Raw genomic sequence first — 24,257 nt, 5'->3', positions numbered from 1 at the left:
AGTTATGGCCAGAAAACCAGTTTTTTGGTCTAAAATTGTTCAACTTTGATGCCAAATATCTCGAAGAACTTCGAAGTAAATGGGGGATACTATATTGCTTAAAGCTGTTGTTGTTAATATAATAAGCTACAAAAAACATTAGAAAACTAAGGAATTCAGATCGACGGTCATTGGGGCATGGGATCCCCTTAAGGCTGGCTGCGTTTAATCGTATGGCAATGCCAGTATGTCCTCTGTCACGCATACAAAATAAGATGAACTCACTTTTTTCGCCCTTTTATGAAATAATGGTTCATAAATTTGGAACTTTCTAAAATGGTTTATTATGATTGTATATGTGATCAAATTACATTGTTGAATATATTATGTAAGTACTTCAATAAGCTGGATTTTTTATTATTCTTTTTGGATTTAATTTGAAGAATTTGCCTTGATTTTGATTTGTTCTAAAAAAAATTCATGAAAACGGTAATAATTAATAAATACAAATTACGATGTAGTACATAGAAAAATAATGTTCGGTTTTTGTATCAACTATTAATTGATTCACTATATATACATTACGAGAATCTCACTAATATTATAAATGTGAAAGTTTGTAAGTCTGTTTGTTTGTTAGTTCATCACGTCTAAACCGCTGAACCGATTCAGATGGAATTTATATACAGGTACTTTGAGTCCCGGGAAAGAACATCGTTCCCGCAAGATAGCCTATAACCGAATTCTACGCTACGCGGACGGAGTCGCGGGTAACGGCTAGTAGTGTTATAATTTCTAATTACAATTTATTTATATCCAAACGTTAACCAACCTAGACTTAGGTATACTACGCAGGGCAAATTCGAAATTCGTATCTTATATTATTTAATGCGAGATTGAGAGACGGTACGATACGATTATCGTTTTTCGATTTACGTAGTAGCCCTCCTGAGATGTCTTACGCGCACTACTGATTGCAATTTGACAGATGTTGAACAAATTTATCGATAAGATTCGTAAATTGTCGTACGCGTCTCACTATTAATCAGGCAACCGAGGCAGGGCAACAGAAATTTAATTTTATCTGCTTGGGTTGTACCAATTAATTGAGTTCGTATGCTGTTCATTCTACTCTGCGCTTAAGTGCCATTGCATTTCAAAGAGGTGAGGGTGAAGAACTAAACTTAGGAAAATGTAATAAAGCAGTGACATGCTAATAATTGCAATAAAGATCATTTTAAAATTTGCGGGTTTAAGTCCCATATCTTCACTTCACTCCAGTCGATGTAATGCAAGGGACAATCCGGTTTTATCGTATTATTCTTTTACAGTTCAGTCGTCCTGAGTCCTGCCGCGACGTGCTTGAAATATTAATTCTTTACCGGCTCGCCGTCGCCACGTAAACACCGTACATCTCTGTTAAAAGATTAAAGAAATGGCCAGTAACAACACTAAACGTTTACTTAAATTTGTAACTGACAACATAACCCATTCTTCGAGGAACTGTAAGTAAAAATATTTTTTAATTCTATTTTATTGAGGTTAGATAGAAGAAATTAACAGCATTGCGATTTTGTTTTCCTGATATCTTAGTTAGGTTATGAGACAATAAGTCCACATAAAATACTTTCTCTTATTTTAGAGTCTAAAATGTAAAGGATGTGGTTTTTAATTTATTTTTAATGTTTTTAAGATGGTACTGCCAAAAGAGTTGTGGCATCAAAGCCGGTTGTGGAGATGGATGGAGATGAGATGACCAGAATTATTTGGGCAATGATCAAAGAAAAACTTATCTTCCCTTATGTAAAGGTAAATATATTTTTAATATGATTTGACTCTTTTTTCCTAACATTAATTTCTGCAAGTGAATAATTATTTTGTAAATAAATGTTATGTATCTAAACCTACATTGCTTTGCCATTTAGATTCAAAGTAGTGCAATATTTTATTTTGGAATACATATATTTTCAATTTTATGGATTTTGTTAGGTACCTACATGATTTCATTTTTTTTATCCCTGCAAGGCAAAAAATTGTAACAGGTACAAGACTTGAATGAATTGATTCTGATATAATAATGATAACTCTAGTGTAATTTTTTTCTGAACTGTTAATTTCATTCATTACTAAATATTATAACTAAATAATTATTAGAATTTGGTTGTGCTGTAGATATTGAATATTGTATTTATTTGACTTATTTAATGTGATAAATAAAAATACTAATGGGACCATACTTTGAAATTTCCTAAAATTGATAATTTGCTCCTTGTATTGTCAATGACTTATTTTTGCGTGAAATTGGCGTGAAAAAAAATCTTAATTTTTACCTAATCAACTTCATAAAGAATAATCATATTTAGACCATGCCACCAAAGTTGAGGTCATGCACACAAGAAACAGCGGCGTCTTTAGCCCATGTAGCGCCCATGTGCAATTATTACTTTAGCGCCATCTAGGAAGTGCGCGGTCAAAATGGAATAGGTACAAAGTCCCGCGCCCGCACAGTCAGCGCCCCTAACACGCTGCGCGCGTGTGCAACGCACACCCTGCACTATAGGTAAAGACGCCTCTGACAAGAAATGTCATGTAATAACAGCATGATTTTTGACATTTACTCATTCATTTAATTCATTCTCCTTTTGTGCAATCAGTTTGTCATGTCGCTGTTTGTGTCAATCATTCACTTCAACTCTCGTGACACTAAATATACCTGTCTGTAATAAGTATGGCATGCTCAATTTTTAAACAGGCACACCTTAATTGCGGCAGACAATGCAGTGGTGTGTCACTGTGACTATAGCATTTTAGTATTTATCAAAATGCTGATGTCTGATAGATATTGATTAAATTATAAGATAACAAGGCTTGTAGACCCACTAAAACGTCAATTTTATGTTAGAATACATATAACAATAGAGCGGCGATTACACTGAGTCGTTCACCTAACTCGGTTGTCAAACTGGTTTCAAACTACTTAGGCCAACAAGCGTTGTCTTATACTACTTTGTTCTTTATTCTTTTGCAGTCAACGACTTAGTGTAATTGCCGCTTAAGACTTTTGCACATTGTGAAGATTGTTTTCTGCATACAAGAACAGAAGAACTGCAGCGTACTAAAAATATATTTATATTAGACACACCACTGCTTCATATGCTCATACTTTAATATTGAATGTACATCAAAGTCTTACCATATAAAAAAAAATGCTTTTTATCAATAATCCTAGAACCCTAAAACTGTCTCTTTGTACAGTTGAGATCATATATTTTATATAATGTTGCCATTAATTACATATTATTATACACCATTATTATGGCCTTGACAACAAAGTCATTGTTACATATTTTTGAAGCTTGCTTTCGGAATCTAAAGCTTAATAGTTACTTAAATTGAAATGTACATTTCTGGAGGATATAATTTTGACTTTGAGAGACTTGAATTGTGGCTTCCACAATTTCTGACTAATTCACTCCTTTACTGCATGATCCTTTCATCACTCATAGTTTGACTAGTAGAGATCCCTTAAAGGGATAAGTTCGCCTATGTAAGTACATGTATCACACTGAATATATAATTACTTTGTTTTGAAAAAAAAAAACCATTTCTGCCAAGTTTCTTGCTGCGCATTTTTCTGGCAATGATGGTCCCAAAAGCGTCGTAAGTAGTAATAAAAAACCCGGCCACGAGCGTGTCGGACACGCCCAGGATATGGTTCCGTAGCATTACGAAAAAATCAAGTAATATTTTTATAAGGATTTCGTATTGTATACGGAATCCTCCAAGTTTAGGTATGTTTTATACCTTAGGCTGCTATTTACTCTTAAACTACTAATAATTCACAAGCAATCTTAGCCGCTATAATTTTCCTTCTAAATTTGATATATTTACTACTATTACATTTTTTTTAAAATTTTCCACCCAACATTTTAGATTTTAGAGGGGGGAGGGGGACGATCGATTTTTATGAAAATATCCACTTTAAAGTTAATATTTCGCAAACAAATCACTGAATAGAAAAATCATCTTAACAACCCCCCAATGATTTTAAAAGACCTATCCAATGATACCCCACATTATAGGGTAAGTCGAGAAACATCTATGGGAGGTACCCTAAAAATATTAAGCTAAGAGATTGATAAGTTCGCCTTTGTACATCTTATTATCCTGTGTTCTGGTTTTTTCATGTGTTTTATGTACAATAAAGAGTTTTACAATACAATACAAAGAAATCCTCAGAAAAATATTACTTAATTTTTTCGTAATGGCTACGGAACCGTGTCCAACATGCTCTTTGACGGTTTTTTCCCAATAGATATGCTTTTTTACTAAATCTTATTTTCACAATTAATCGACACAGAAACGTAGGTAGGTTTAGGTTATGTTAAGTTTGCATCGGCCTGAAGGGCCAAAACTACACAAAACGCGGAGCTCCATCGTCACTGTGTCTGGGTCGATTTTGATTGGGTTTTCCGCTAAAATAAGAAATAACGATTCTGGGAAATTGATCTAACAAACCAATTCGACAAATATAAGAAGAGCTCCAGATGCTATACGAAATGTATCCAAAGCAGAGCTCTTTTTAATTTACGTTGGTCATTGAAAGTTTTTTTTTTAATTCGACTGGATAGCAAACGAGCAAGTGGGTCTCCTGATGGTATGAGATCACCACCGCCCATAGACCCCTGCAAAACCAGGGGGATTGCAGATGCGTTGCCAACCTAGAGGCCTAAGATGGGATACCTCAAGTGCCAGTAATTTCACCGGGTGTCTTGCTGTCCACGCCGAAACACAACAGTGCAAGCACTGCTACTTCACGGCAGGATTGGCGAGCAAGATGGTGGTAGCAATCCGGGCGGACCTTGCACAAGGTCCTACCACCTGCAAAATAAAGTGAAAGTGCCGCGGCCGTCCAACGTCCGTAGCGAGCACTCCCATAGGACCGCTGCGCCCGTGTGCAGCGCACACCCTGCACTATAGAATGACGCCTCTGTTTACAACAGAATGGAATTTCTGTTTCTGACTGATATACATAAATATTTAAATAATTTAATATAGCAACATTTTCATGGGGTTAATACCCGTAAGATATCTTAAAGTCAATACTCATATGTTTTATATCCCTTGCCTTCTATCTTTATACTGCTCCATTATCGCATGAATAAAAAAGTGTGAAGTAGGTATCACGTCACGCGCCGCATCTTTTCATAAGCCAGATGCAAATATATGTGTTGCTAATAGGTACTTATTTTTGATTGCTGGTTATCTAATGTGTGACTTTACTTATCAGTTATCATGTTAAGTACAGTCACCAGCATTAACATCTGTCACAGCGGAGCGTGCAAAAATATCTGACACGTCCTTCCGGCCCTAGAAATAGAGTCGTATCAGATATTTATGCACGCTTGTTGTGTCAAATATTGGTGGTGGTGACTGTACTAGAGCAATGTTAAAGTTATCTAGGCCAAATATCACATGCTTAAACCATCTATTACATCAATGAAAACTGATAGTGATAAACTATGCCCTGTTTTGTTTAATGACGAATCTTCCAATATAACAGGTCACATTAAGATCGACTTAACATACACAACTCATTATCTGTTGACCCTCGAAAGTCGGATCCCGTTGTAGGTTTATGTGTTTTGTATATGTGGGAATAAACTATAAAATATTTATCTGAAGAGTTATGATGTGAAGAGGCGTGCCGCATTGCGCTAGGAGATATGAAGAATGTCATTGTGATTATAAATATTATTGTGTTCTTTTTAATTTACCTACTCACAAATTGTTATCACTGCGTTGGTTTTATTTTATTATTCGCTGTCATCAACCAAAGCTAATATTTCGCATTTAACTTCTTGCATAATGTACCTAGGTACAAAAAAGTACAAGACTATTTACAGCTCAATTTTACAAAAAGACTTCAGACAAGGGCTTCAAACTTAAAGTAAGACCCTTTTGTCTCAGGGTTTAACAAAACCTTAACAGATGACTGGACTTATTGAGGAAATCGGCGTCAAACAAAAAAACTTATGCTGTCCAACAACGAATTATTAAAAAGGAAATAATATTTTTTTTTACCTGCACCGAACCTTTCAAACAAAAGACGAAAACTTTTACAAAGAATGTTACAAAAATCGTTGCTATTATTAGATGGGCAGTGACAAAGAGAGGATGCGAAATCCATTAAGCATGTTGCCATAGCGTGGCATTTGAGGATCCCAAACACAAGGTATACTATGTTGAGTTGCAAAACTCCGCGCAGAATAATTTTTCCGTTTACATGATTTATGGGTTCGTATTTATCGGTTCGTTCGTACGGACAACAAAACGGATACCGGATGTTTGTTTGCGAAAATGTGTCTTTGCTCCATATGTTAGTGTAGGTAGGTATCAGGAATAATAGTGGTTTCTTATCCCTGTCCTGTGCAAGGCAATTAATTATTTAAATTATTAACTGTTAATTGATACGTTAGTTCGTGTTTTCAAGAAAGATGAACGAACATGCTTTTGAATCCATGACAAATGTTATAAATAACAAAATTAAATGACAATGACGACTTCTACAAGGTGTTAATTAAATAACTGAAAACCCAAGGCATCCTAAAAAAATATTTCCAGTTTAAGTTAGTTAATTGAATTTATTTTCCAATACCTTCATTATGTAAAAAATATATGTGTGTTTTGATAACTCAATATTCTACCTGATTTCTAACTACACTCATAATTTGTATTTTGTCAGTAATACTTCGACGATTTTAGATGAACAAATAAACAGTTTGATAGTTTTAAACAGTATGCAATCTCGCTAAAACATTTAATTGGCGCATGTTGCATTCGTAACTTTTAGACTTGGTACAATAAAATACAAACATTGGAACATAGAACCTCCTCCTTTTTTGAAGTCGGTTAAAAAGGGGATTTAAAAACACAAACAACCTAAATATAAAACTTCGTGTAATTGACTCTACCCTCGATTATAAGAAAACTACTGGTTTTCAGTTATTTAATCAGAACTAATTCAGAAGTAGTTAGAGCGCGCCCACGCCAGAGGGCCTACTCCGAAATTCGAAAATCGAAGTTCGTATCGTACCGTCCCGCTCACTCGCTTGTTAAATAGTATGAGTGTCAGTTTTGGTAGATACGAGTACGATTTCGCAACAATCTATAATATAAAAGTGAACCGCCAGAACGGGAAAAAAAAAACGAGCCGGAGCAGGATGGCGCTCTATAACACCATTTTGAGACGTTTCTCCCAAACAACGCATTATTTCTCTGGAATTTTAAAGCAATTCGATTCTTTGACTTTGGGAATCGCGAAAAACTTGACAAAGTATGTTGTATATTAAGCAAAATAAAATCACAAGTTAGAATTTCGAGCCAAAAACGAGCGATCTATATCTATGCCAGTTTTGCCATTCAGGGATAAAGAAATCTATTCATTATCCTGCATTGCAGTCTGTAAAGCTGTTTAACCCATACATTGCCGCGCGCCAGATTACGTTCTTTGCTGCGATGCCGACGCTTCTGCAGAACAGACGCCCACCGGAGACAGCGGTATCCAGGGAAAGCTAAATTAGACGCCCATCGGCGTTTTCGGCATTCCAGTTGCAGATTTGTAGATATGCATAAGACACAGTGTTCGTAAACCTTTTGTGATTTTTTCAAACTCTATTTTTATTGTCAATTTATTTCTGTTTTGTATAGAAGTAATGAATTATGTATTTTGTCGGAAAAGTTCGTATTTAGGTATCTTGATACGATAAAAAAACATTATTCACTAGATCTATAAGCAGGTGACTGACTATCCTACTTATTATATTATAATTATAAATGCGAAAGTTTGTGCGTGTGTGTGTGTGTGTGTGCTTCCTTCCCTTCCCTGTGCTGCCTTCACGCTAAAATGGCTGGACGGATTTGGATGAAATTCGGTACGTAGATAGCTGGACATCTGGAATAACACAAAGGCTACTTTTTATCCCGATATTCCCACGGGATATGGATAAAATCTAGAAATAACAACCGCGCAACGTAGATAGCTGGATGTCTGAAATAACACAGGCTACTTTTATTCCAATATTCCCACGGGATAGTTGTTCCTAACACAACACCTCAATGAAGATTACGATATAAATTTTGGGATTTCCCACGGGAATTTTGTAAAATCCCGGAATTTCAATTGTAACTACCAGATCGAATAGTTTACGCGTGCGAAGACGCGGGTAAACTCTAGTACAACATAATATGTATAACTTCCCTACTAAATAGATTGGAGGGTTGCAACGTTTTACTAATTAAATTTTAATTAAGGAACATTTTAGTATTTGCTGTATATTAAGCATTAAAATACATGCCGTACAAATAAGTATTATTAATTGGTTCATAATTTCAATAATTGTAGTTAACAAATCCATACTAATATTATATATGCGAAAGGGTGTGTGTTTGTATGTTTGTCCGTCTTTCACATCGAAACGGAGCGACGGATCGCCGTGATTTTTGGCATAAAGATAGTTTATGGGCCGGAGAGTGACATGTAAGTGAGTTCTCGAGGGAACCAAATTCCACGCGGACGAGTCCGCGGGCAACAGCTAGTATTTCCGTATATTGGACTATATTCTACGTGTGTGCGGCATCGAAAGTTGTGACTATATTTTCAATCAAAAAATCCTATTTAAACCCTTGTAGAAATAACTTCTGCAATGCTTTCCATTTCCGTTACCCAATCTCCTTATATGTGATTGAATGAGGTTCCATTCAACCTCTCCCCCCTTCTTCTTCTCGTAACTAAGGGGTTGATCCCTAACCCTAACGTCTGACTGAAGCGTGGTTGTAACACGAGTGTTCCCTCAGCTGGACTGCCTGTACTTCGACCTGGGCCTGCCGCACCGGGACGCCACCAGCGACCAGGTCACCATCGACTCTGCACACGCCGTGCTCAAGCACAACGTCGGCATCAAGTGCGCCACCATCACCCCGGATGAGCAGCGAGTTGAAGGTATTAACTTAGCGATGCACATCGGCGTACACTTATTCGCGAAAAAAAATGTATCTGGGTACCGTAGCTATACATACCCGTTTGTCTATTAAATCTTCATGCTTAAAGTGCTGAACCGATTTAGATGAATTTTGGTACGGACATAGTTGGAGACCCTGGGAAGAACATAGAATGATTTTCATCCCGGAAAATGCATATTTCCCACGGGATAACGATATTTTTTTTACACACGTAGTCGCGGGCTAAAGCTATTTTTAAATACAAATATTTAAAATCTCTCAGGCTAAACTTAAGAGGTAATTTTCCTTTGAGATCGCAATCAAAGACTTCATATTTTGTGTTTTTTTACCAGAATTCAAACTCAAAAAGATGTGGCTGAGCCCCAACGGAACCATCCGTAACATTCTCGGCGGCACGGTGTTCCGCGAGCCCATATTGTGCAAGAGCATCCCGCGGCTCGTGCCCGGCTGGACCAAGCCCATCGTCATCGGCCGTCACGCCCACGGCGACCAGTACAAAGCCCAGGACTTCGTCGTAACTAAACCCGGCAAGGTAAACTAATCATCACGATAGCTGACGTTCAAACTCGATATTAAAATTATGATTTGTTGACGTGACGGACTTTACTAATCCATAGACCGGCCGGCAGGGATTTATAAATATAAGGTGCTAACAAATTAGGTGCCACTACTTTTACAGCCGATAGTATTCGTCTCTAGGAGTACACTTAAGTATAAAATATTTAAAAGTTTGTTACTTTTTGGAGTTAAAGAATCAACTTTGCTGCGTAATAAACTCTCCTTCGGGCAGTCAGTGATTAAGGCGGGGGTTGTATCAAACGAAGACCAACGGTAGGGGACCTCAGGAGCTACCGAATCGACCCCCATGTATGTTCAGCGATTTTCATTTGTTTCAGAGTTAAGAGCATTTTAGTGAAAATTTCAGAAATGTCGGATTTCAGGTAATTTCTCAGTGGTAGCTAAGCTATTCGACCTACGACCGTTATTTTTTTTTCGGAAGTAGTGAGATAGCTGGTCTAACAAAGAACAATTCCATTTTAACTCGTGTCATCATACATTTTGCAACAAAAATAAAACTCAATAATTTGAGTACATTACATTTTTTCATAAATTTTCAAAGGTGACTTTTTATCACAAGTTTTTTTTCTGCAAATTACTTTAAAAACTACCTTAGCTTATGAACAATTTAACCAGTGAAATTTTCTTACGCGATAGTTAGGGTAAGAACGGTTTCCCTCTCCTCTTCGTGTAAGTTGTTCCCGGTACATCCTGGCAGCTGCACGAGCATTGCCCTGAGCTGCACTGTAGCAATAATGCATTTCTGCATATTCTCGTGGAGCATAACTCATTATCCTTCAAATGTTAATTTAAATTTAAATTTGTTATTTAAAGAGACAAGATGCATCACTCTAATTAATTACGCAATGAATTACAAACAAATGACAAAGAAAAATATTTCGAAACTGTTCTAAATTTTTTTTTTTTTACTAACCCGATATTAATGGCCAGTAATATTTGAAAATGAAAAGAAAACACAACTCTTTTGAATTAAGTTTTACTCACCAATTTAGATTCCACCATTCTTAACTCGCGGACATTTAGATCATTTTAATTGTTGTAATTTTATTTCGATTAACATTGAAAGTTTTTCATAAAAAATAATGTAATTTGATGTACCATAGTCTTATTTTAAGTTACTTTTACGTAGCGATTTAAAAAGTGTTTTTAGGGTTCCGTACCCAAACCAACGTGGCGTGGGTGCCAACGGAACCCTATTACTGAGACTCCGCTGTGTCTATCTCTGTCTGTCTGTCCGTCCGTCTGTCACAGGGCTCTGTCTCTTGAGCCATAATAGCTAGGCACTTGAAATTTTCGCAGATTATGTATTACAGTGGCCGCTACAACAACAAATACTAAAAATAAAATAAAGTAGAAAATTAAAGGGGGTCGTCATACAAGAAACGTGTTTCATTCAGCGGTTTTTGGTTGCTAGGCTGCCAAAATGACGGCCGTCAGTTGCTAGGGGCAAAGCGAGTGATGTTTAACTACTTATTAATTTGCGACTTTATTAGTGCTATTTTATGAAACCTTCGATAATATAATAATTGTCTCTATGACCGTGGTTTATTTTTTTGTGCAGCATTAAGACTAAATAACAATTTATGATCCACAAACCTCCGACACACTTCACAAAAGCCGACTCCAATAAAGCACTTACAGCCGCTGTGTTTAATGTTTTTTACACTAAAAAATGTTCGTTATAATTCATACTAAGTAAACACACAAGGTCAAAATTTAAAATCAGGTTAAGATTTATTCATAATAAGTACGCGCCGTGCGTCGGCCGAATGAGGGCTATCGTTATTTGTCTCACTAGATGGCGCACTGCTGCGTGAGGTTTTTAAGTATGGCTTTCAAAGTCTGTTATTACGGGCGTGAAAACAAAGTTTAGATTAAAATCATATTTAATACACCTTAAAACCGTACCATAAAAATATCGAGCATGCCACAGTGTTGCATAGTCCCCGTTTTGTTCCGAAAAAAGGGAGGACAAAGGTTTCCGAAAGACAAAACTGTCTCAAAACACAGACATTCATTGCCCCGGAACGCATATTTGCCATAATTCATTTCAGATATTGCAAAATATTCACAAAATTATTCTAATTAGAAATAAACCCACGTAGCTCACCCAAAAACTATGAGATTTGACGTTTCGGAGACCTCACGCTACACTAGCGCCTCTAGTGGCGAATTCATACGCGATAGCTTTTCCCGCGGCGCATGGCAAGAGTCTAAAGCTCTATTCAGCCTCCGACAGGGCGACAGCCAAAGAGGATGAGAATTAAAAATTGTTCTTTATTCAAAATACTTGCACCTACCTGCTTACATTTTGGTGATATGTTTTTATTAACTTGTAATGTAAGTTACTTACTAGTTATGTTTGTTCGGGTGGAATTAATTCAACCGATTGAGCTGAAATTTTGCATGCATGTATACATCCGATGACAATGCAATATTATTATGACGTAGAGCTGATCTGATGATGAAGTTAGATGTTGGCCATAGGAACTCTTTAATAAAACCGCATCGACGACACGCACGACCGCATCGATTTTGGTCTCATTTGATTTTTCTTACCGACTACCTACTTTTGTAACCAAATTGTTATTTGTTAGACCTACTATCTCACTACTTCCGAAAAATAAATCACAAGGTCGAATAGTTTAGCTACCACTAAGAAATTATACCTGAAATCCGACACATTTTTCAAATTTTCACTAAAATGCTCATAACTCTGAAACAAATGAAAATCGCTAAACATACATGGGGGTCGATTCGGTAGCTCCTGAGGTCCCCTACCTTTGGTCTTCGTTTGATCCACCCCCCGTATACACCCTGTATTATCTTGACTATCGCGAGTAACTGGCCACTTATCATAGAAAAAAAATCATAGAAAAACTTTTCTTAATTTGTGTTCAAAGTTTTTATCATTTCTTAAAATATGGGAACTTAATTTGTTACCACCTTGTATACGTACACAGGGAGATAGCTGTCTCCTTAAATATTAATTGTTTGCTATTCATGTTCGTTGAAATACAAAAATAAAAATAAAATAAATAAATAAATTATTTCCTAGAGGTAAGTATGTGACCAAACAAAAAGTGACGACGTTCGATGTCACAGTTTGGGTTGCGCCAAAGTTGGCATAATTTTTCAACCCCAATCACTATTAATACTTAGTCACTATTATTACCGATCATAACTCCGAAACATTTAAAACCATAATGGCACTTGTCATAAATATCTCTTGTACTCCTGTTTTGTACTCATAAAACTCCATTATCATATATTTTTAAAGCAGACTTATTTGTAGCTATAAACTTCACTGTCATACAGTTTACGGCCTGCGTTGCTTTCGTTTAGTGAAAAAAATATGATAAAATACGTATTTCGATGACAACGCCATCAATGGGCGAAGCAATCACCATCTGTTGGATGTTATTACTGCAGACATTATTTAACCACAATAGATGTAAGTAACAAAGAAAAAGCAATCGTCTTATAAGTTTTAGTAGATGTCTGAAATGTAGGTTAGGTTAAGTTAAAACTGCTACTCCCTCAAAACACAACTGCTACCAGTAAAGTAGGTTAGGTTAGGTTAGAACTGCAACCCCTACAGAACCAAACTACTGCCAGTGGTCGCAGTTCTAACCTAACCTAACCTACATTGGTTAGGTTAGGTTAGAACTGCGACCACTACAGAACCAAACTGCCACCAGTAAAGTAGGATACTCACAATTTAAGTAAATAATCTCATCAATATTATTATCTGGGGCTATTTATATTCCATATTGATAATAATATACAAAAACTCACTCCAGTTCCAACATCGCATAAACGTTAAATTAACAAAACAACTGTATCGATGTTTAAATGTTATGTTTAACAAGTTTATTGAAATTGATGATTATGAATGAAAGAAATATGAAAACCAGCATTATGAGTACAAACATATCTTAGTGACAACGTTATGAATTACGATATTCTGATAAGTGACCGTACAAATAAAATTATGAAGTAAAAAATTCGGAAGAGTGATGATTCTGGCTACAAATCGGTAGCAGGAAAAAAAATCGGAGGATCGATTTTAAGCGAGTCAATATGGACCCCACAGTTTGCGATAGTAGGACATTTTGATCATGTCGCTTGGGAAATCAAATCGTTTATTGGGTAGTTCTACGAGCTTTTCAAGCGCTATCAGTTTCCTGCCGCATATATTGAAGAAATGAGAGACCGTAAACAAGAAATTTGAATGAATTGTAATTGTACCGCATGCGCTCCATATCGTTTTATAAAATCCTTCCATTCTTCCTACATTTCTTCAGTATAAGCGACAGAAAACTGATAGTGGTTGAAATGCTCGTAGAACTACCCTATTGCCAATTGTTTTACAAGCTCTTAAATTTGTCCTCAAGGAATGCGTCCTGCTTGACGTTCTGTTTTTTTTTGGCCTTTTTGTCTTTAAAATGTTGTATAGACAGTACACCTATATCAACAGAACCAGTGGAGTCGTCATGGACCAAATCTTGACAAAGCACTAGTGGTACACTACCTTTAAAACTCAGTCCAAAACAAAGTTTTCTTCTCGCGTCGGACAAAAATATTTTAAATGTATTTTTGAAGAAAGAAACATTTATACTCCAGAGTATTGATGGTACATACATATAATATTATATTATTTCATGATGACTCGAAAACGTTTTGAACTCCTGTTCTTTCAGCTTCTTTTTCAACGACATCTGAAATGTATTGTGTAATGAATGTGCTGGTGTTTTACAAACTATGCCTTATTTGTTTTGTTATAGGTTGAAATGGTTTATACTGGCGAAGATGGTTCTGTGGATAGGCGCCTATTATTCGACTTCAAAGTTCCTGGAGTAGCGATGGGAATGTACAATACCGATGAATCAATTCGTGCTTTCGCGCACTCGAGCTTCCAGGTGAGAAATATTTGCACTAAAATATGTGTAAATGATGTCTTGTGGATCTAGATTATACTCTATTGTTTGTGGTGTTTAACTTGAATATTTCTAACACTTTTATTTTCTTAGGTGGCACTGCAAAAGAAATGGCCGCTGTATCTCTCCACAAAGAACACCATTTTAAAACATTACGATGGCCGTTTCAAGGACATCTTCGAAGAAATATATCAGAGGTATTTAGTTAACATTACATTCTGTAGAAAATTACATAACCAAACAAAGCCAATATTTTACATTTATTTATTACCATGCGTTTGCGAAGTATCATTGAAATGTAAGCAAATTATGAACAAGTGTCCAGTGATGTTTAATCCTGCTTTTAGTACTACTTTTATATCATAAATATAAAAAAGCTCAAGCGGCAATATAACAGCATGCATGGTAGGTTTCGTTAAACCTGCCAGGACCTTGATTACCAAAATCGTGTTTGTGAAAATTAAAATCGGAAATGTGCCTAATTTGAACTGTACTCTTTCAGTTCGGAATGATGTTTTCACGGATGTGATTTCAAAAATCCGACCCTGATATGGTAGTTCAGTACACCTTTCTTAGTATTTGCATCTTTAATATTTCATGCAAGTTTAGTTGGCAGACTGTATAAACTTTGCTTTGTATTGCTCCGTTAGTGACTACAAGAAGCAGTTCGAGGACGCTAAGATCTGGTACGAGCACCGGCTGATCGACGATATGGTGGCGCAGGTCATGAAGAGCAGCGGCGGCTTCGTGTGGGCCTGCAAGAACTACGACGGGGACGTGCAGTCTGACGTCGTCGCGCAGGTCTGTTCAACACGATGATCGCCTTATTTATTCGCCCGCGTGGCGATATCTTCGCGCTACTCTCTCTGTTACCACAACAGATTTATTTTTGTGGTAACAAGTGGAAATAAGTCTAACAGGAATGTTTATAAGTACACCACAAACCAACAACCGTTTGAACTTAGAATGAAGGGAATCAAAAACATATTTAGTAGAGTTCTAAAAACAAAACTAATGATATTAATAATCTAAATACGGATAATATATAGATGCGGTTTAGTTTTGAAGTTCATACAAAAAAAATTGAAGTTGTAGTTTTTAATACCCCCTTGTCCATCAGGGCTACGGCTCGCTGGGCATGATGACGTCAGTGCTGATGTGCCCGGACGGCAAGACCGTCGAGTCGGAGGCGGCGCACGGCACCGTCACGCGCCACTACCGCATGCACCAACAGGGCAAGCCCACCTCCACCAACCCCGTCGCCTCCATTTACGCGTGGACGCGCGGCCTCATCCACCGCGCTAAGCTTGACGGCACACCGGACTTGGCCAAGTTCGCGCTTGCTCTTGAAGAAGTAAGTCACGTTAAAAGGTTCCGCACTGCATAGAATAAAATAGAACCCTTGTAGATTGTAGGATTACTTCCTTGCTAGTGAGTGCATTGCATAGGTTTATTTGTCTTTCAAGACTATTTTCTCAGGCAAAGCGTCTGTCCACGCCATCAAAAGATACTTTTTAAAAGTATACCAAAACTGTGGATATCTAACCCATACGGTACTTTTACCATTGACGTAGAATTATGAAATTTGGCAAGTAAAGGAAAAATATCCAAAAATCCATAATGGAAAAAACAGAACCCTTATAGTTTCGCCATGTCTGTCTGTCTGTCTGTCCGTCCGCGGCTTTTCTCAGGGACTATCAATGCTAGAAAGCTGTAATTTTGCACGAATATATATGTTAACTATGCCGACATAATGGTACAATAAAAAATTCAAAAACAATTTTTTTTAGAGTACCTCCCATAGACGTAAGTGGGTGATTTTTTTTTCTCATCCAACCTTGTAGTGTGGGGTATCGTTGGATAGGTCTTTTAAAACCAATAGGGGGTTGCTAGAACGATTTTTTGATTCAGTGATCTGTTTGCAAAATATTCCACTTTAAAGTGCAAATTTTCATTGAAATCGAGCGTTTTCTTGAGAATTATTAGTAGTTTAAGAGTAAATAGTAGCCTAAGGTATAAAATATACCTAAACTTGGAATATTCCGTACAAAATGCGAAATCCGTAGAAAAATATTACTTAATTTTTCCGTAATGGCTACGGAACCCTATTTCGGCCGTGTCCGACACGCTGTTGGCCGGTTTTTTTTTAAATTAAAGATCAGAATCCTTAAGTGAAGATAATTATGAAATACGACGTTATGGTAGTAACCATAATAATCATATCGTATTTTGTTCCTCAGGCTTGCGTAGAATGCATCGACAGCGGCAAGATGACCAAAGATCTGGCCATTTGCATCCACGGAATGGCGGACACTAAAGAGGGCATGTACTTGCACACCGAAGATTTTCTATTGGCCATCGCCGACCAACTGGAGCGCAAACTTTCAAAATAAACTTTACGTATATATATCTTAATTTAGCCATTGCTGGCAAGGTTGAGAAGAGGACAAATAAAAATGCAAAATTAAGAAATTTCACAAATGTGCTCTGGAATGAGACTGTGGCTGTTGCCCTAAGATTAAGCTTAATATTTTTCTACATGCGCTGCTAATGGATATATATATTTTTAGTCTTATTTTAAAGACTTCAGGGACCTTCATTATTTCCCATTTTTATGATACTGTTGTATTATACTTATATTATATATACATCTAATGTTGAGCTACAGCTAATGATAGAAATTCATTTATATTAAGACTTGTATATGTAATAAATGATTCCACGATTGTCTAAAGAGATCAGTTTATTGTGAAAATGTTAGTAGCCATGTATGTACCTATTTTAGTAACACGCAGTGCCTTATTATTTGTAAAAATATATTTTAGGTAGTAACAATTTTAGTTCAATGTTTCATTTATCCTGTCATTGCTAATAATATTACCAAAATATAAGTAATCGACATTTTAACAAATTGTAAAATTCTGTATACCTATAATAATATGCCTGGTCTGCCTAAGCAGGGCATAAAAATGTAGGTACGCAGGCAAAAGAATATTGTAGCTTTAGGTAAAATGCCATTTTGTACCAATCAAAATTAATTTACAATAAATATTCATCAATAAAGAAAATTTACTGTAATTTAATTTTTTCTTGATTTTTCGGCCCCCACCTTAATATGTTTTTGATGTATCAAATAAATATCATACATAATAAATAGTGCCGATAAACACATTATCTTAATACCGTTGTTCTTCTAGTCTGGACTATATCACAAAAACATTGGTTTTATAATTTTCTATACTAATATTATAAAGAGGAAAGATTTGATTGTGTGTTGGATTTGGTTTGAATAGGCTCCGAAACTACTGGACCGATTTAAAAAAAAAACTTTTACCCTTGGGAAAGCTACATTAGAGAAGTCTCCGAGTGACATAGGCTATATTATAAAAAAAAATTGGGGAACCGTACTAAAACTTCAATAATGTAACCCAAGGTGTAAAAAAAAGTTATAAAATGTCTTTCATTTCATCGCATAGAACAAAAAAATGTTCTACAATATTAAAGAATATATCAATACTTACCTACAAAAAACTGTGATACCATATGTCCAACTGTAACTACTTTTTTACATTTTAAAAGTTGATAGAAATGGCGATTAAAATCAGACCATTTCATTCATACCATCGTATTAATCCTTATCTAAATAAAAAATCATTTTATATTCAAGACTTTCAATACCTGTAGATTAATTTTTGAATTTTGAAGTTCCATTCAAGAGATATTACGCATTAGTACAGGAAAAATAGAATATTCTGGCGGCAAAATATGTAGGTACATCAAAGAAACTTTGTTTATAACGTTATCTTGGTACTAAAAATGAGGATCTGCCGAGTCCTACCAAAATTTAGACGTCCTACCCCCTCCTAGGGGATATGGGCAGGGGGCTACGCTTAAAAAATGCAAATTTTACAAACTAGGCAAGTGAGGTATCATTTTCTATGTATTTTTTTTGCGCTGAATAAATGAGACCTTATTCATACTTATAGGATCAATATTTTGCGAGATATGAAGGGTATTTGTTGAAAACACAGTAAAACAAAATATTTTTCTTTTAACTCAATTAATTATGGATTTAAGCAACAATTAATTTGGATATAAAGCAGGCCTTTGATAAGGTCTGGCACAGGCACAGGGGCCTGCTGTGAAAATTAAAACTTGCCTTACACACAGCTACTTTTTGACATTTGGTTCTTACCTTTCGGGAAGATTATTCCAGGTCAAAAAAGGTGAAACCTCATCAACTTTTTATGGAATACAAGCTGGCGTACCCCAGGGATCAGTGTTGGGCCAAGTGCTTTACACTATCTTCACAGCTGAATGCTTTAACTACAGCTACATTAGCCGACAATACCGCAATCCTGGCAAGTAACAAGGACCCAATAATAGCCTCAAAAAACCTGCAGGCAGGCCTCGATGAGACAACTAAATGGCTTTGGAACTGGCAGGTCAAGGCTAGTACCTCGAAATCAGTGCAGGTTACTTATACCCTACGCAAAGTAAATTGCCCCTCGGTGAAACTAGAAAATGCCACCCTTCCATATCAGAACTCTGTCAGATACCTTAGTCAGCATCTATAGACAGGCGTATGACATGGAATGAGCACATCAAGAAGAAACGAGATGAACTAAATATTAAATACAAATGCTTCCTGTGGTTGCTCGGTCGAAACAGCAAACTGTAGACAATAAATTAGTAGTCTACACATCCATCCTAAAACCAGTATGGATGCTCAACTGTGGGGTAGTGCTTGTAACTCCTCCATCATGCGAATATAGAGAATGCAGAACGTAATTCTCCGAACAATCAGCAATGTTCCCTGGTATGGTATGTGACTAATGCTGAGGTTCCACGAACATCTGGAAATGCTCACAGTGAGAGAAGAAATCACTAGCGTTAAGATACAGGCAGCGGCTTGAGACACCCCATTACCCATGCACGACAGCTCACAGTAACCCGCTACGTTAAACGCCTTAAAAGAAAAGACATCCTATGATTTAATGAATTACGAGTAGATGTTCTCGCTAGGGGACGCACTCTGAATGAGAGAAGCATGCACCATATCTGCTAAAAGTGATTGAACTGATTGCAGATCATAACAAAAAAAATGAGTGGAGAGTAGCAAAAGGGCAAAATTAGCACCTGAAAGGGTTAAAACGAGGTTAAAACCGACGCAAAAAAATTAATACAAAGGCAGCTAAATCCCAAGGAAATAAATAAATTCATTTCTTTAATTATTAACAACCTATATTTTTAGTTGGAGAAAAAGTAGTGTATCACTAGGCAGCAAAATATTTTATTTTGAATACCACTGCGCTCACGATTTTACTGTGTGAATCTACTCAAGTGCATTCTACTCCAGAATCGTTCGATGCGCCCAGCAGGATCCAAAATAGCGCCCTCACCGAAAAATATCATCACTCCTTTGTGATACAATCTACTTTTCCAATTCAGTTCTATCTCTCTTCAAGTGCCTCTCCAAGTAGTGAAGGTTGGCAGTGAGCTCTGCATATCTGATTCGGTCTTTGCCAGTCTGAAAACAATAGCCACAATTTCTACCTATGACCCAGTGCTCTTTTGCCTGCTACTTTACCCATCATTATTACTGTTGTGTCTTAGTACGCGTGACCCAAATAGAAGTTGCCTCTTCTTTACCCATCATTATTAGTTACAAGTTGTACCTGTCGTGTCTTAGTACGCGTGACCCAAATAGAAGTTGCCTCTTCTTTATCTGTATCTATCGTGTCTTAGTAAGAGTACGCGTGACCCAAATAGAAGTTGCCTCTTCTTTTTTTCATTCAATCTGTTTTTTTCCATTGCAATTATGGAACCCTAAATTGTATTTGAATTAAACAAGCATATATTTAGGTGTATCACATATTATTATATTAGCTTATTACAATTAAAAAGGCACTTCTGATTAAAACTAGTAATACTGACTAAAATCAAAAAGTCAACAATATAATTTCTAAAGGTTGTTAACATTATTTTTGGGCAGTATTAATTAGGTCCACTTAAAATTATCTTCTCCTTCATGGCTACCACTTCTTGCAGCAGCTTCTGATTATTGATCTGCAGCTTGGCAATCACAGCCTGGTGTTTCTTGTCTCTTTCTTTCAATTGCAATATTGTAGAGTCACAAACATCGGCACAAGGTGTGAAGCTGTCTGTGTACAAGACAAAAAATTCAATTGGGTTTAAAACATGTTTGAACAATGAACCGACTACAAAAACAAGGCCTCTAAGTTGGCAACGCATCTGCAATACCCCTGGTGTTGCAGATGTTTATGTGCTGTGGTGATCTCTTACCATCAGGAGACCCACTTGCTCATTTTCCATCCAGTCGAATAAAAATAAAAATTATTTTCTACCAGTCTGAAGTCGGTGCCTCAGCACGAGCCAGCAAGAGTGATTGAAGCCCTATATATAGTATGTAGGTGAGGTAGATGACTATAGGTCCACTCCTGAGAAATTACGTTACTTTAACATCCTTTAAAAAAAAGCCTGACTACCTGGCTACATACTGTATATAATAATATACATAATATATTCCCACACACAGGCCATTATTTCACTTTCAAATGCTTAAAAATATTGAATTAAGAGTTCAATCAATGTATTATTTATAATCGATAACATAAACCCATAGAGCAGCAGGAAGGTAGCCTGCGTTGCTCTAAGCATAAACCAAATATAGATAACTTTATGTGCACTACTGTGGAGAGGTCAACGTACAATCAAGTAGCAGATCAGAAGGTTGCATGTCCAGATCACGTCGGGGTCACCAATGTAGGGGGAGGCTCCAATAGAGAGCTCTCTCCAGGCAGGTGTTATGCCAGGGGACCGAAGTCCGAAGGAAGAGCGTCGGAACTTGTATATATATGCGACCGCGTTGAGAAACTTCGATAGCGCGATGTAGAACATGGTCGGAGTTTCAATCGTTGTTCACTAGATGGCGCTAGGAGTCGCTACATCATAATACATAAAATGTCTTACGGAAACAGAGAATTACAAATTATTGAAAATAAAATAAAATAAGACTAGCCGATGATAGGAAACACAACCATTGGCAACATTTTTGGTGCGGCTATCGTTTTTGCACTCTAAAAAAGCGCAATAAAGTATTTTGTTCAGAATTACCACATTTTGAATAATGGCATTTACACAACTGTCACGCACAAGCGCAAGCGGCGAACTGAGGCAAGGCTGCGATACTCCGCATACTTATGACAGCGCGGCACGCCCCCTTATCACTTCTACTCTTTTTTATTGTTCTGTGGTCTAACAACGGCTACACTGATAGTGTCTTTTCCAACCTCGACATTGGCAGAATCATCGATAGTATCGATGGAGCTATATTTTCAAGAATTGAATTGAATTGTTCTGTGGTACTAAATGATGATTTTCAAGAGCAAATGCACAAGTTACTACTAATATATCCAAATTACCAAAGGTATCCCTACAATATTTGAAGAGTTCCCTCGATTTCCTTAGGATCCAACCATTAGGTCCTGATTTGGTGCTTATGGGACCTAATTGAAGGCATTCCTAAACTAAAAAAAAAAAACGAATCGAAACATAAATGACGGAGTTCTGAGGTAACAAAAAAAAATACAACCAAATTGATAACCTTTTTTGAAGTCAGTTAAATTTTTTATTAAAATAGCCTGCCTTACCCCTTTATCCTAGAAAATTAAGACAGATGATGTAGCAAGAAACAGCAAGAAATAGCAATTTATAGTATACAATGTGTCTAAAATTTAACAAATAAACAAGTCAATAACTTACCGCTTTTGTTTCGCAACCTGTCTTGTAACTTTTGATTTTCTAACTTCAGTCTACTTATTTCATGGCGATAGCTTTTTTCTAAATTTTCTTTCTGCTTGCTCAACTGTGTCAGCTTGGCTTTGGTTTCAGCTAAATTATGAATCTGCTCATCAGAATCATCTGAGATTCGATGAGCCAATGCTATGCATGCTTTAGATTCATTCCTTTGTGCATTTACTTTATCTTTAAGTTTGCCAACAAGACCCTGTAAAAGATTTTTCCGAAGTCTTAACTTCCATAAAACCCATTGAGAAGTATTACGATTTTTAAATGATTAAATGACTTACATTCAGCTGCTTATTTGTATATTCAAGGACATGGTTTTCTTGTTCCAAATGTTTAATCTTCTCTACAGCAGCCTTGTGATAGTGCAATAATGCCCACACTGAATTAACAAGTGCAACGAGTGCATCAGGGTGTATGGTTTGTTGCACTATGTCACAGTAGGGATTAAACACGTAACTTATATTCAGAAGTCCAAACTCCTGAAAAACTACAAATGTAGTGAACTGCAATTTTAACTATAAAATCGAAATCTAAAGGATAGTTACTTACTTCATGAAGACCAATTAAACATTCCTTAACGTTTTCATGGGTGCAGGGCTCATAAATGGTAGCTTTTTTAAACTTATAATTCTGTAACAGTTCTTTAATCTCTTCGTCTAAACTTTCAAACTCGCTTTTTGTAGCCATTATATTGATATTCGTAATTGATTAAATTCGTAGTTTCGATTTCTACTATAACTTTCTAATTTGTGACTTCAGTAAAAGTATTTTTAAATAAAATGACAAAGTAACCGTAAAACATCGAAATCGAAACTATTCCTGAACAAACAAACAAACGTAGTTAGTGATTGATTTGGATGTGTGACCGTGACCTGACCACCGCACCGCACTGGTGTTGTGTTCTGCTGTTGAGCTTGCAGGCTTTGTTCTGTACTACGAAATGCAAAATTCGAACTTCGTATCTTGCCGTCCCGCTGACGCTTATGATAAGTAATATATACGAGAGTGAGAGCGGCGGCGGCACGACACGAACTTGGATTTACGAACTTCGTAGTAGCCCCGCAGACTAGTGCGGTGCGGTAGGCGAGACCGCACAAAAATTTAAACCAAACCGACCGAAAAACGAAGACAGGTTGATTTCCCTCATTTGAAATGAGGGAAGTCATTTCCCTGTTAAGAAGAAGAAAAATCAAACGCTACTCTTGTACTCTCTGGACCAGCATTAGCTGAAGAAAAATTGAGTAAACTTGAATTTTTTCAGTTAGTAACAGTTAGTCTTATTATATTTTGAAGACAGTATTCTCTATTTTGTACCATATAAAAACACTCTTTAATCACAGAGTACATTACAGAACAAAATTAAATGTGTGTGTAGAAATAGAAATAGTACATTAGGTACTGTAGAGGCCGGAAAGTTGGGGGTTGCCGGCCAGGCAGATATAGACAACGCCACGTTCGGGCCGAGGCTTGTATAATGCTTTTCTCAAACATGACATGAAATAAAATAAAAAACAAGAAGTCAAGCTGGCGGGACGCTTGTCTGGTCGCCCCGTTGTGTGCGCGCGTGTCGAGCTGGCTTCTGGCGCGGCGGCTGCAGGTGGTGGTGCTGGGTGTGGGCGTGCGCCGTGTCGCAGAGCGCGCGTTGAATAAAACAAAAGACGGTCGTATTGCCGGTCAGCGGCCTGCAAAGTTGTATGAAATCTCTTTGTCTATCTGTTTGGCCGGCAACCGCCTACTTCCCGGCCTCTACAGTAATGTACTATTAACTTGTCAGTTTGACACCAGCAGGGCTACTACGAAACTTAAAGTTCGTGTCGTGCGGTCTCTCTGACACTTATACTATTTAGTACGAGAGCGAGAGGGACGGTACAATACGAACTTCGAGTTTCGTAGTAGCCCTGCAGAGCT

General features: G+C 36.9%; 2 protein-coding genes across 2 annotated transcripts; one reads left to right on the top strand and one right to left on the bottom strand.

Moving 5' to 3' along the window:
- Positions 1-1,008: 1,008 nt before the first annotated feature.
- LOC141428792 (isocitrate dehydrogenase [NADP], mitochondrial-like) lies at positions 1,009-17,359 on the top strand. The gene is made up of 10 exons (XM_074088811.1): positions 1,009-1,143; positions 1,311-1,484; positions 1,673-1,788; positions 8,836-8,980; positions 9,333-9,532; positions 14,367-14,501; positions 14,613-14,716; positions 15,170-15,320; positions 15,640-15,873; positions 16,760-17,359. The coding sequence occupies exons 2-10, from the start codon at positions 1,415-1,417 to the stop codon at positions 16,910-16,912; spliced, it is 1,308 nt and encodes a 435-aa protein (XP_073944912.1). The 5' UTR covers positions 1,009-1,143; positions 1,311-1,414; the 3' UTR covers positions 16,913-17,359.
- A 3,018-nt stretch (positions 17,360-20,377) lies between these two features.
- Positions 20,378-24,087, bottom strand: LOC141428819 (uncharacterized). The gene is made up of 4 exons (XM_074088840.1): positions 22,899-24,087; positions 22,631-22,828; positions 22,305-22,548; positions 20,378-20,683 (listed from the first exon to the last, which is right to left on the bottom strand). Exons 1-4 carry the CDS (start codon positions 23,034-23,036, stop codon positions 20,517-20,519), a joined length of 747 nt encoding a protein of 248 aa, XP_073944941.1. The 5' UTR covers positions 23,037-24,087; the 3' UTR covers positions 20,378-20,516.
- Positions 24,088-24,257: the final 170 nt, after the last annotated feature.

This window comes from Choristoneura fumiferana, chromosome Z (genome assembly GCF_025370935.1).
Source record: "Choristoneura fumiferana chromosome Z, NRCan_CFum_1, whole genome shotgun sequence".
NCBI classification, from domain to species: Eukaryota; Metazoa; Arthropoda; class Insecta; order Lepidoptera; family Tortricidae; genus Choristoneura; species Choristoneura fumiferana.
Note: the sequence above shows the minus strand (reverse complement) of the source record. Positions and strands in the feature narration are given on the sequence as shown.